Raw genomic sequence first — 12,853 nt, 5'->3', positions numbered from 1 at the left:
GATACTCCTTTACAGTTTTACATGTACATAAAGAGGTTGTTAGAGTTAAAATGAAACTGGTTTCTCTTCCTACCGATCCTTTTTAATGCGACACAGTAGGTGAATATACTGATTTCCTTCAGAGATGGATTTTCATGCTTTAGCTGCTTAGGCTTGGAAGGGCAGTGTGTATTTATTGGAGTGTGTGCTGCTCTGAGCTTGAATAATTGAGACCTTTTGCAGGTTCAGGTCCATTCGTGCTAGTGTTACGTGAGGCTCTGAAACTCTCCACATTGGACTTTACTCTGCAGTTCTACAGCTGGGTGTAGGTTGGGGTATTTGTGACTGTGGTTGCCTTCCTTTTAATCACACACAAGCTTTATGGGAGCTGGTTAATGTGCTGCTTGCTTTCTGCAGCCATCAAACATCCAACTCTTTTGCAATCTGTTTTTTATGATAGAAAGAAGAATTGAAGCATATATTATTTTTTAAAAATCACGCTCTTCCCTGGCGTTCAAGGGTTGCTGTTTTTCAGGGCTATGTTCCCCCAGATTGGTTTGGGCTTGCACTTGAGTGTTGAAGTAACTGAAATAAGGAGGTGTCCTGTCTCTAGTAAAGCTTTGCCTTGTGTTGGGTAGTCCTGAGGAGAAGCAGAGCCAGAGAGCAGTAGTGATGGGAGTTGAGTGCTGAGGAAGGAGGAGCATGAACTGCCAGCTTGCTTGGTGCCTGACCGTGCCCAGTAGAAGAGAGCCTAATTTCCACTGTGCCTTTGGCTTGCTTAAACCCAGAGTGACCTCAGGGAGCCCATACAACCTTATAAATGTGTATTAAAGGCCTGTTGAATTGACGGGCTTGCTGCTTGGCTTTCCACAACAGTGCTGCTAATCCTCCTGGCCAGTTCCTGCAGCTTCTATTGTGAGTCTCTTGAGAGCGTTTCCTCACTTTCTGGCTCCCAGGGTCAAGTCACTCCATGAGAAAACTCATTTTCATTTGAAAACAACCATGTGTCTTTCTGGTTGATAAGAAAAACTTGAAAATGCCATCCAGATTTACCCAAATTGCTCAGAAATCAGGAAGAGGGTAGAAATGGATTTAAAAAAAAAAAGTATCTATTCTTCTCCTTGGGGGGGCATTTTTGCCTCTGTTCTGACTAAAGAACTTTGGGTATTAAACTCTCAATACTGCTGTCCATAGCACCAGACTCTTGAGTAGCAGCAGACCAGATTCTTGCCTGGAAACACCTTTGAGTCCCCGTCCTGGTGGCAGGTCTGAGCTGGGAAGAGCTGGGCTGACCGCGCTGGCAAGGCACAGCTGATGAAGTGGCTTCGACTGAGGACCGCAGCATTATTCCTGCCTTTTCTGTTTGACTTTGCATAAACACAAGGACATCCCATATCCTGTTTGCTCTGGTTTTCCCATCTGTTTGGGAATAACAGAGATCAGCGGTTTTCTCTTTAAGCTCCAAAGATGAGAGCTGCTACAGTGACAAACTGTTGTCTGAGCAAAAGCTGACATGGGCATTGACAGGACCGGTGGCTTTATTCCAGTGACCTTTTACATGGACTAGAAAAGAGAGGAAAAGCAGAGATGGTGGGAATTTAGCCCAAAGCGTGAGCTCTTAAGTGGAGCAGCTGTGGATTTCCTCAGCAGTCCAGGCTGATGGGGGTTTTCCTGAAGCGGAATGCTTGGCGGCTGTGGTTTTGTGGTATGTTCCCTTTTGTTCCTCTTGCTCCCAAGGAGAATGGATGGCATGTGACAGGAGATGGTGGTGGATCTTCCTGCTAAGGTGATCCCTTATTTTGTAGGGTTTGTAGTCATCAAAAACTGTGACTCTCCACCTCTGGCAGTTGTTTGTATCAGTCAAATCTCCTCCTGTTCCCCTCTGCAAACACACTCTTTTGTCTTGCAGTGAGCACAAAGATTCCTCGGAAAAGAAACATAAAGACAAGGAGAAAACCAAACACAAAGATGGCAGCTCAGAGAAACACAAAGACAAACACAAAGATAAAGACAAGGAGAAGAGAAAGGAAGAGAAGGTAGGTGTCTCCTGTGGGAGAGCTGAGAGGATGGTTGTGGTTTATATGGCTGAATGATGCAAACTCAGTGGGTTAGGTGTACCTTATACTTCCAAGTTTTTATCAACCTGAAGAGAGCTATCCCCACGCTGACCCAGAGACTTGTTTTGTGGAGTGGTAGATATGCACTTGTAAGGGCTTTAACTGCAGGTATTGTGAATAGAAACAGTTCCACAGTGGAGCTGTGTCCACTGGCTCCATATTTGTCTTCTGTTACCTTTCCCTTTGCCAAGCTCAGATCCAGAGACAAGGGAGAAAAATCTGTTAGATTACTTTTGTTCCAAGCAAGGACAAACAAACAAGTCGGACAAACTATATGCTTAACTCCAATCTACGGAAGTAATTGGAGGGCCAGAAAGTAATGAAAATACAGAAAATTTTGTCTTTTTGTTGGGTCACGTAGGTCACTGAGGGCTACAGAGGATGAAGATACAGTGACAGTATCCTGCCTATGTTGCGTATTGGAAAAACATAAAGTGCTCTGGGCAGCGCTAATCAGCTGCTACTTTTTATGTTTTTCAGATGAAATCATCTTCTGGTGATATAAAAATAAAGAAGGAAAAGGAAAATGGTTTCTCCAGGTAAGAAATCAGATCAATGATCTGGAAAAAGTCTTAGGTGCTCCGTGTGAGTCTGGTGACTTCTTAGGTGCCCAGTGTTTGACTCCTCTCACTTGGTCTAGGGAAAAAATTGGAATGCTTTTGACCCCTTCCTACAATAGTCTTGTCAATTATGGGAACTGGTAATTGATCTGCTTACCTAGTAACTGGGGATGGGAGCTATGGAATACCTGGAATCTGCCTGCACGTGCTGGGTTTGTCCAAGTATTAAATAGTTGAATTCTGCTGAGCACAGATTGAACTATGGAAACATTGGTAGCTGGAGTTGAAATAACCTCTGTTCTAAAATTGGAACTTGAACCTTGCAGGCAGCCTTGTGGAGATAGGGCTTTGTAAAGACAGTCCAGGTTGTCTCCGAGTGGCTCTTCTGTAAGTCACTGCAGCGTAAAGCCTTTGCAGAGGAGTGACGAGTAGGGAGGGTGCTTGTGTAAAATCAGAAGTACCTTCAGAAAATGCCTAGGTGTCTTGCTCTGCTAAATTCCTGCTAACAATAGAGGCTCCTGGACTTAGGTGTTATATCAGTCATTGTGAAGTACTGTTACTAAAAACCTGAAGTGAGCAATTGATAAGAGTACTTTCTCTTAATACTTGACCAACTGAGATCTCCTGTGACTTGTTTGAATCCAGCCATTGGTTATTCTGAAGGTGGTAAATCCAGTCCATGGACTTATTACGAGGTCTGTGGTGTGGTGGATGCTTGTGTTCATACCTGTTAGTCAAGAAAAGCTTTCAGTCATGTGCCCAGTTTTATGAATCCACTTAAAAAAAAAAAATCCTTCCATCTCACTGTGTTCTGTGGATGCAGAGAGATTGGAGAAGACACTTCTCCCGTCCATGCCTGCCAGTTATTCTTTGCATATTTTGAATGTGCCCTCTTGACATGAGTTCCTCCATCTGTTTCATTTTCTTACTCTTATTTAAAAATGCAAACTAAGTAGTTATGCTTAGAACAGGGAAGAGGCGCCCTCTCCAGGCCCTTTTGGGGATACTCTGGAAATAGAAAGCAATGTCGTTTAGGTGTTTCATGGTGTAGGAGACAGTTGATAATAACTCTTTCTAGTCTCTGCTGTTCAGCAGAATTCCATGCATGTGCTGATCTCACCAGGGACATTGAGTGTTCTCATATCAAGGTAATAAGTCATAGGTCCAAGAGCATTTTTTATGTGTTTGAGGGAAGCCTGAAGGAGCCATCACAATTGTGCCTTCTTCAGGGCCAAAAACTGGCTAAGAGTAAAGTAATTATTTTCTTTTTGTTGTTGCTGAAATGTTCTTTTACAAATTCACCAGAGAAAAATGTCCTCAGTCACATGGTTTTGATTTTCTTCCTTAAGACTTGGTAGGATGAGCAATGTTACAGTCTTGGGAACAATGCAAGTCAAGGTTCAGCTTGGTCATACAGCTCCTTTCTTTCAATATAATCACACTTTATTTCCTGCTATTATAAAATGTTGCAAAATATTTCAGTGTTTAAATAGACTAGATAAAATTCCTAGCAGCTCAACGAAAAGTGGTTCTCGATTTCTGCCTGGAAGGGAAAATAAATTAAATGGGACGAATACTTCTTTTTCCATAGATGTTTTGCAACTGTCTACGTGCTGCAGGCTTGTGTCTTAGTTAATCCCAGGCGATGCCACAGAAATGGCTTCTTCCAGCAGCACGTATCCTTTTCCCCTGAGTTGCATCTGCCAGCGCTGCAGTGGCTTTAGAGCTGTGAAAGAGCAAACTGCCTTGTTCTGCTTCATGGACACATCACTAGCTAAAATAAGACTCCAGAATGTCTCTTGCTGACTGTGATCTACAAAGCAAAATGCTGGGTTTTTTTCTCCTGTTCCATCCAATTGCAAAATCCGCGTGTTGACTTGGAAACTAAGTCAATTTGATATAGAAATTGCTGATTGAATATGAATAGGAAAGCCCAAGATGGCACTGTTACTTTTCCTACCTGAGTGGAGCAGCGCTAAGTGCTTCAAAATGTAATTTTGGACTCTTTGAGACATCTTTTTCCTTATGAAGATAAGTGAAATGCTTCTGTGAAATCTAGCAGTAATGAGTTTGTTTAAAGGGATAGTCTCTCTTATATTCTTTTTTTTTTTTTTTTCTTATTACGGGTGTCTTGGGACGCTATGGCTGAAAACATTGACCCTAATTTAATATTTGTGGTCTGTTGAAAGGGACAGGATTATTTGCTTCCCGCAGTTTGGGTAGTGAAAAGAGACTGATCAGTTTAATTTTGCCAAATCTTTGTTTCCTTTTTGGGTTTTCATATGCCTTGCTATTTAGTTGGCAAAAGATTCAGGGGAATAGCTTTCAAATCTTTGCTTAGTTGATAATAGTTTTCTCTCTTATCAGGCTCAATAAGGATATTGAGTTGAAACTAAATAATACCCTCTATTTGACTGTCCACATGCCTGTATTTCAGTTTTGTTTTAAGAATGTTTGAAAGTGCTGGAAGCTACAGTCTTTACTCAAAACCTCAGAGAGACACGGTGAAATCTAAGCAGTAGAAATTGATCTTGATGTTGCTTCAGAAACGGCAAATACACAGATGCTAAAAGACTCTTGTCTTGTGGATATTCAGAGAATAACACATCTCACGTCTTTATGGTCTCAGGATGTCAGCACATTTCAGGACTGGAGGACATGCCCACTTTGCAGTTGATCATTTCTTAAAACTGAGTTGTTTCTGGTTTCCAAGAAACTTCATTATTGAAGTTAGAATGATCTTTCTTTGCTTCTTTTTTGTAGTCCTCCACGTATTAAAGATGAACCAGATGATGATGGGTTTTATGCGTCTCCTAAAGAGGACTCCAAACCACTGAAGAGACCTCGAGAGGATGATGAGTAAGTGGTGTGGGTGCTGCTGACTTGGACCTTTGCCTTTAGTTTAAAAAAGATAACATTCAGGGAGCAGGTGGGATTTCAGGTCATCAGCACAAACTTGTTCAGATGGATAACTGGAGGTCTGAGACCAGACTCCTTACGCTGTTAGAAGCTCCCTGTGAAATGTTGCAGTGCTAGTGAATAAAAACGCAATAAAAAAATCAGAAGGTAGGTAGAGAGAAGACACAGATGAAGATTTGAAAACATCAGTCTGAGCAAGTGAGGTGTTAATGCTGGCTGAGTGGCTGGGGTGGTTTCTGTTGGGCGAGGAAATGACTGCACAAGAGGAAGAAAATGTATTGTCAGCCTGTTTGGGGGCGTGGGGGAGGTTTGCCTGCACTGCTTGGTATGATTCGCCTAGACTCTAAATACACGGTGCGTTATGCTGGGAATTTTTGTCTCTAAATATTAGAAAACGACACATGGTATTTGGCTGATATAGTAACCTACCCAGGAAAATAAAAGCCAATTACATCACACTGTGGTCGGTCACCATCTATGTGCATCCAGCTCTTTAGATAGTGTGACATTCTTAGCAGTCTGGAGTTAAAGGGTTGGAAGAGTTTAACCTTAATGGTGTTCTCTCCCTATGTGGTATTTCTCGGTTTCCAAGAGAGATGGGTGTGATATCTTCTCTTTTGTGTAATCATCGGCTGCCTTCTGTTAAGTTCTTGTGACCTCCCATCTCATGCCTGCAATGGAAAGATTAAGAATTTGCCAGTAGTCAATTTTGCTATTGTTTGAACTAGTGGGGGATGCAAAAAGCGAGCTTTGTGGGCAGATCCCAGACTGATGACAGGAAAGGGACTTGGAGGTAGAAGATGCCACAAAGCTTTTGCCCGTTTATCCCATCCCCTGTAATCACTGGGTGGCTACTAACGCTTTTGAATCGATCCTTCATCAAGGAGGACTTTTGCTTCAACAGTCTGAAATTTGTAGGGGCTGTTTTGCTGGACAGGGATTATTCAGTCTTCAGACATCGGGGCATAAAATAATATTCTTTAGAAATTAAATATGCCAGAAATATTACAAACTTATGTGCACAAACTTTGTGTGTGTATGACTTTTCTTTATTTTTTGTGCTGAAAGCTTGATTATTTCCATCAGCTGGTCTTTCTGTTCTTGCAGTGCTGACTACAAACCCAAGAAAATCAAAACAGAAGACATTAAGAAAGCAAAGAAAAGGAAACAAGAGGAAGAAGAGGTAATGTGAAAGATTAATTTATTTCTATGAACTAGAAGGGCCAGGCCGACAATTTGGTGTTGAATTATGTAGAGCAGGAGGAATCTGGTTCAAGGGTAAGGAGGCAGGGGCCAGTCTGGGACAGAGCCGCATGTGATAGAACTCCATCTCGTGCAGGTTAACTGACCTAAGCCATAATGCATAAAAAGTCAGGAAAACTTTCTCTTTTACTCTTAAAACAATGGATGGAGAAGATGCCTCCAGGATGTGAACTTCCAGCTTGTTCCAGGCCATTCACCGTCCCTGTGTTTGATAGCTTGCAGAGGGTAGAGCAGCCTCACTAACAACATCTGGTAATTGCACAGATGATGTAGCCCAGTTCAGAAGCACGAGAGATGAATCCAAGATCACCTGCTAGAAAGACGCTTAAAGCTTTTACATGGAACCTAGGGTGCAAATTTCTTTGGAGAGGGACTTGGCGAAGTGAGGTCAGCTGTGATTTGAGACTAAAGAACTACGCTTCGCATCTAGGAAAGATACCCTTGTGAGGCACTTGCTGCAAGCACCTCCTGCCAACAGGGTTCATTCTTTAATTCATTGAAAGTGTCTCTATACATTCCCAGCAGCCACCTCACAGCGTTGTAAGTGTGCTCTGTAGCTTTTCCCAGACTAGATACGCTAGTGCAGGCCAAGGAGGGGGTTTCTATAACTAAGTGGCCCAGACTTGCTGCTTATCAGGTGAGGCAGAATAACTGGCTGTGTGTGCACTTGGCATGTCCCAAGTGTGAAGTAGAAGAATTTGGCTTAAAACCTAAGTGGCACCATCAGCAGACTTTGACTTAATAGGATGATCTAAGAGCGCATTTATGTAGAGAGGCCACAGGAATTCAGATGTTTGTGCTCAAACTTATATACCCCAACAGAGACAGTCGTTTAGTTTTAAAACATCTTTTCAGGGAGCAGGGAAATACAGTAGTTTGTTCTAACAGTTTCTTACTCGTTTTGCAGGACAGCAAAGCAAAGAAAGCTAAGAGCAAAGATAAGAAAGTCCCTGAAGCGGACAAGAGAAAGAAGCCGAAAAAAGAAGAGGAGCAAAAATGGAAATGGTAACTATATATCAATGATGTAGGCTGTCCTCTGCACCTGGACCTTCCCTCTTGCCTCCTGTGCTGACTCAGTAAGCACATCTGGCTTGCTTTCATTGATTCATGAGGATTTGTTCTGAATAATTGGCTTACGCTCTGGTAAGCTTTAAATAAATATCTCATTCACTATGTTTATCCTCTCAAGTACAAAGGAAATACCTTTTTTGGTATACCTAAGACAAGAAATAAGTTTTTTGTGGTTTGTTTCTTTGGGGTTTTTTGTTTGATTTGTTGTTGTTGTTGTTTGCTTGTTTTGTTTTGTTTTGTTTTTCTTCTATCTATAGAATGTAGAGGCTACCCATAATGATCAGATACCGGTGTTCTTGTGCCCAGAACCTGCTCCTTGCTGACGTTCTTCTGAGCCATGTGAAAATTTGTGGGCCTGGGGTATCAGCAGGAATATATAAATATGAGCAGATGTATTAACTAGTATTCTAGTAGATCTTACCTGTGTTATATAGAGGATACAACAAGAGAGGGTGTCTACCTTTTTATTCTAGCTGGATGTCAACTGTGTCCCTCTCAAAACTGTTCCTGCCTCTGGCACTAAATTGAAAGTTGGTCAAGTGATCTTAAGCTTGGACTGCTTGGAAAATGAATTTTGAAAATAAGTTTTGATTGGAAAGCACTTTCTGTCTTGCCCAGGATCCTAAAGTAACGTCACTGAGCAACTGAAGTTGTGCTTTCACTCACTTTTCAATTTTTTTATATCCTTTTTTTTAAAAAAATCTGAATTTTGTGGTTCATTTGGAAGATAGGCCTGTCCTGCCTGTTGTGCTCTCTGTAAGAAACGTGCTGGGTTTTTTTTTTAACTATCCACAGTAATTTAAGCCCTTGCTATTGCTGGATTTGAGGAGCTATTGCTTTTGTGTTTTGAAGTTTGGGCCTTAGTACTTCCCTCAGTTTAATGTGTATGTGGTTTTCAAAAGCGCATGTGTTTCCTGCACTGCTGTAATCTTCTGTAATGTATTTTTATGACCTTTTGGGGATGATGTTTCCATGAGCATTTTCTTTTCTTGGATCATTTGCCTATTTTTAATACATCCGTAGTGTTGGGGAAAGCCTTCTTCAGTCCTTTCAGGTTCAGTCTTTTACCCTTTTATTGTCACTCTTATTGATTCACCTTTAAAAAGAAAAATTCTTCTGTAGTGTTTATAGTCTCTGCATATTTCTCTTTGATTGTCACAGCTCCCTCAGAACATCAGCGCTTGCATATTTTTCTCATACTTGTGTAGTCTCTTAGAAATTTGGTTTTCAGACCCCTCCGCAATTGACTCTTTTCTTGCCCTTTGACAGTATATTTTTAATGTGCTTTGACATTAAACTACAGGGACATGAAGCAATAGGAAGCTACAGAAGGTCTCTAAGCCTTAAGGATCTATTGTCTTTTGGGCTTTTTCTCAGCTGCCCTTGCTGGTTCTGTCCAACTTAATATTCTGTTATCGCAGCTCCCTTTTATTGTAGTGTGTATCCTTCACCAGAAACCCTTTACTGGAAAGCTCTCCTGTTCTCCCCTCGCCTGCCTTGGCAGCGCAGCCCCAGGTAGCTGTGTTAAGCTCTGTGGTTTGTGCTTACTGCTGAGGAAAACTGCCTCTGAAAGCGTGTTTTGCAAAATTTGGCAGTAGGTAACTGCATCCTTCTGCTGATGTTCCTCTTGTCCATCTGCAGCTTTGTATAGCGTATCTTTGCTGGACAGGGTTTCATCTGCACTTCAGTTGTGTCTCTTAAGGGCATTTTATGTTCCATCTGAATCAATTTTCTGAAAGCCTGATACCTTTTTTTTTTTTTGGTTGCTTCCTCAAGTGCTTGCTGCCTTGAGTGTTTTCATCCTCACTTATGTGAATAGTTGATGCTAGACATTCCCAAGGCATTGGCCTCATTCATCACCATGTGGAGCTCTTTTAGAGGTCATTTTCACACCCTGTCAGCGTGTGAAGAATCTGTGATCCAGAAGCATACCTTTGGAGAACTTCTCCCACCTTGTGTTACAGCAAGTTCATTTCCTTGAAATAACATATCCCTGAGGTATATTCTGGCTTTTTCCTAAGAATCTTTTCTACTTCCATTCCATTGAAAACCCGTCCCGAAGTCTGCCTTCCTGAGCCACCCTGGCCGCCTTAGACAGGTTTGATATGGGATTTAATCAAGGAAACTGTATGACTGATTAGCACAATTTTTGCTGAAATTGGTAAGGCAGCTTTCCTAACAGGCAGCATTTTCCTTGCTCCCACAAAACCATGTGTAGAATGTTGCATTAGGACCTTTTATCTGCGTCCTTTACAAAAGAGCAGGAATGGGTAGAGGAACAGAATTTCACATCGAGTAAATACCAGCGTGATAAATCTTAAAAAGCCTCGACTGAAAAGCAAGAATGACAAACCTGTCCTGTAAAGTAGTAGTTATGGTGAATGATCCCCTCATTTTTTTCTTACTGGAATAAAAATACTCATTGTCAGATAGGATAACCTTTTTCTGGCTGGGAGAAGAGGCGAATGGTTTAGATTTATTTTGCTGGAAGGAACTTCTGGGTGGAAGAACCTAGGCCTGTGTTTGACAAAATATTTAGATTTCTAGCTTCTAATTAATTTAAAAAAACAATCATTAGGAATGTAAATATTTGGGATGTAGACTTCAAATGTCAATATTAGTTTCTTATATCAACATCGTTTACTCAAGCCTTTTTCCCAGCCAGGGACTGAAATCTAGCAGGCAGGTTTTGTACTGATGGCTGGGATTGTGTGCTTTGCTGTTGAAGATGTCACTGAGCTTCTCATAAGAAAAAGTCGGGTCTAGTGCTGTGGTCATAGATGGTGCCTTTGTACAATGGTATGGGAATGTCCCATACCATTGTTGTTCCTAAATGATTGATGCACAGGCACCAGTGAAGCATTTTGAGTGTCTTCTAGCAGAAGCTCTTTTTCCCTCTCTACAGTGCTTATCCTCTGTACAGTGAGGCTGGTATCTCGGTGGGGATGAAAACTGCGATTTGTGCATCGCAGTTCTGAGGTGCATGCAGTATGTGCAGGTCTCCTCTCAGCTGCTCTGGCACCCAGGATGGGACATCTCCCTAGGGCTGACACTAGAGGGAAGCTTAAACTTTTTTTTTATTGTCATGGCTGCTCAACAAAGTTGTCTGGGCAGTTCAAAGGCTGAGTCCCATGATAGGTTAATGGTCTTCCAGTTGATTAATCGCGAAGATAAAATAGCCTTTCTCAGCAGGGAATCCTGCGGCTGCAGCACGTAGCAGTAATGTTCTGGGAGTCATGAAAGAAGTAGAGGGAAGGGGAGGAATGTGGGGAGGAATTGGTGGCTTGGGCACAGGGTACTGGGAACCGAGGGGAGGATACTGGCCTGGCGGGACCCCTTTTCTCTGTAGATGAATTGCTGACCCCGGGAGTTTGTTCAGTTGGAATGTGGGATTGGTGGCGCCTACCTTGCTGTGATGTGATACCTCATGCATCATCTGCAGAACATTTTTATCGGGGTACTTTAAAGCTAGTTTGCAATTTTTCTGTGCTACTCTGTTTTTCTTCAAGTATGCTTTTCTTACCCAAAGAATTGGAATGAATTTAAAATGACAGAGCAGGTTTCTGTCTTTCTTGTCCGAGCAGGTTTGTTCTCATTTAGGTCGTAAATGAACATCTGGTTTTTTATCTCTGCCCTTAATGGCAAACGTGTCTGCATCTGAAAGCAGCTGCATAATATGCTGCAATTGTTTGGCTTTGCTGAGCAGGCATCCCGGACCTGATGTTAGATCACAGCTGACTCTAATTTGGCATGATCCTAGCTATTTTACAATACTGAATTCTTCATTTTCTTAAGTTCTAAGCTTTTTCAGCTGTGTGATTTTTGTGACAAAAGCAGCAAGTGGGAGGTGAGGACTATAGTGCAATCAGATAACCTGTGACCCAAGGTGTTCTGTTCATGGACATGGCTGTGCTAGTTTTAAAAAAGGAGGGGAAGGAAAAAAAAAAAAAATTAAATGGTGACAGTGCATTGAATATTTGTAGTTGGTCTGTGCCCAGCAAAGCGATAATTGCTTGCTGATTTTTTTGTAGCATACTCTTATACCCACATAGTAATAAAATGAAGATTAGGAGCTTAAATTTGTATTGGTTCATATTTCTCTCTTGAAGGTGGGAAGAAGAGCGCTACCCTGAAGGCATTAAATGGAAGTTCCTAGAGCACAAAGGTCCTGTATTTGCTCCACCATATGAACCTCTGCCTGAAAATGTCAAGTTTTATTATGATGGTGAGTTAATCTGTGTTTCCACTTGCTGGGAAGAGAAATAAACATTCTCAGGGTATTGTGGCGTTCTTCCGGGGACTGAAGAGATGAGGAGGTGGTTTTGTTTTAGTGGTTAGCTTAAAAGAAGTTCCTCAATGGCTAAGTGAAGGAACAATCTGTAGAAGTAAAGGAAGAGCCTGCTGAATTCTGCTAACCAAGTTGGCACAGAGATGAACTTGTTCTCACTCTGCTACAGTGGTAAATCTTTCCAGTTCCTTAACAGTATGAGAGTGTCTTATGCCCAAGAGCAGCAGTGTATAACCAGTAGAATACATAATTGTGGTTATTTCATCACTGGTCACCTTTAGACTTGCTGTGTTTTCTTTAACCATATGAATTGCAACTTTCATCATCTGTGAGTAAATTCGTGATCATTTGGTGGCATGAGTGGAATAAAAGACAATTGAATTTTGATACAGATGAGTAGGATCTTGTAGGAATGCATGGGATGACCCTGTCCTCAAGGACACAGCCCTCTGGTGTAAGTCATGGTCCCAGTCACTGACCGTTGTGTGTGGTAGAACTAATTGATGTGGGAGTCTAATATGCTGGGCTGACTGGTTGTTAGAGGCTCATGTGGAAGGGATTATATGATGTGATGCCTGCTGGAGACCAGACTTGATGACCCGTGTGTTTTTCTTTTAGTTCTGTGATCATGTTAAATGAAGGATCAAATTGACCCA

The 12,853-nt window shown here is 41.8% G+C and overlaps 1 protein-coding gene across 2 annotated transcripts in view; it reads left to right on the top strand.

Moving 5' to 3' along the window:
- The window catches only part of TOP1 (DNA topoisomerase I), a 71,875-nt gene that overhangs the window by 40,675 nt on the left and 18,347 nt on the right, over positions 1-12,853 (top strand). For both annotated transcript variants that reach the window (XM_074157433.1, XM_074157434.1), the window contains 6 exons: positions 1,889-2,015; positions 2,577-2,635; positions 5,420-5,515; positions 6,683-6,758; positions 7,746-7,843; positions 12,019-12,134. In XM_074157433.1, the coding sequence (XP_074013534.1) occupies positions 1,889-2,015; positions 2,577-2,635; positions 5,420-5,515; positions 6,683-6,758; positions 7,746-7,843; positions 12,019-12,134 (572 nt within the window). The remainder of the gene's footprint in view (positions 1-1,888; positions 2,016-2,576; positions 2,636-5,419; positions 5,516-6,682; positions 6,759-7,745; positions 7,844-12,018; positions 12,135-12,853) is intronic.

This window comes from Numenius arquata, chromosome 12, assembly GCF_964106895.1.
Source record: "Numenius arquata chromosome 12, bNumArq3.hap1.1, whole genome shotgun sequence".
NCBI classification, from domain to species: Eukaryota; Metazoa; Chordata; class Aves; order Charadriiformes; family Scolopacidae; genus Numenius; species Numenius arquata.
The sequence above is the reverse complement of the archived record's forward strand: the minus strand, read 5'-3'. Positions and strand labels throughout refer to the sequence as shown.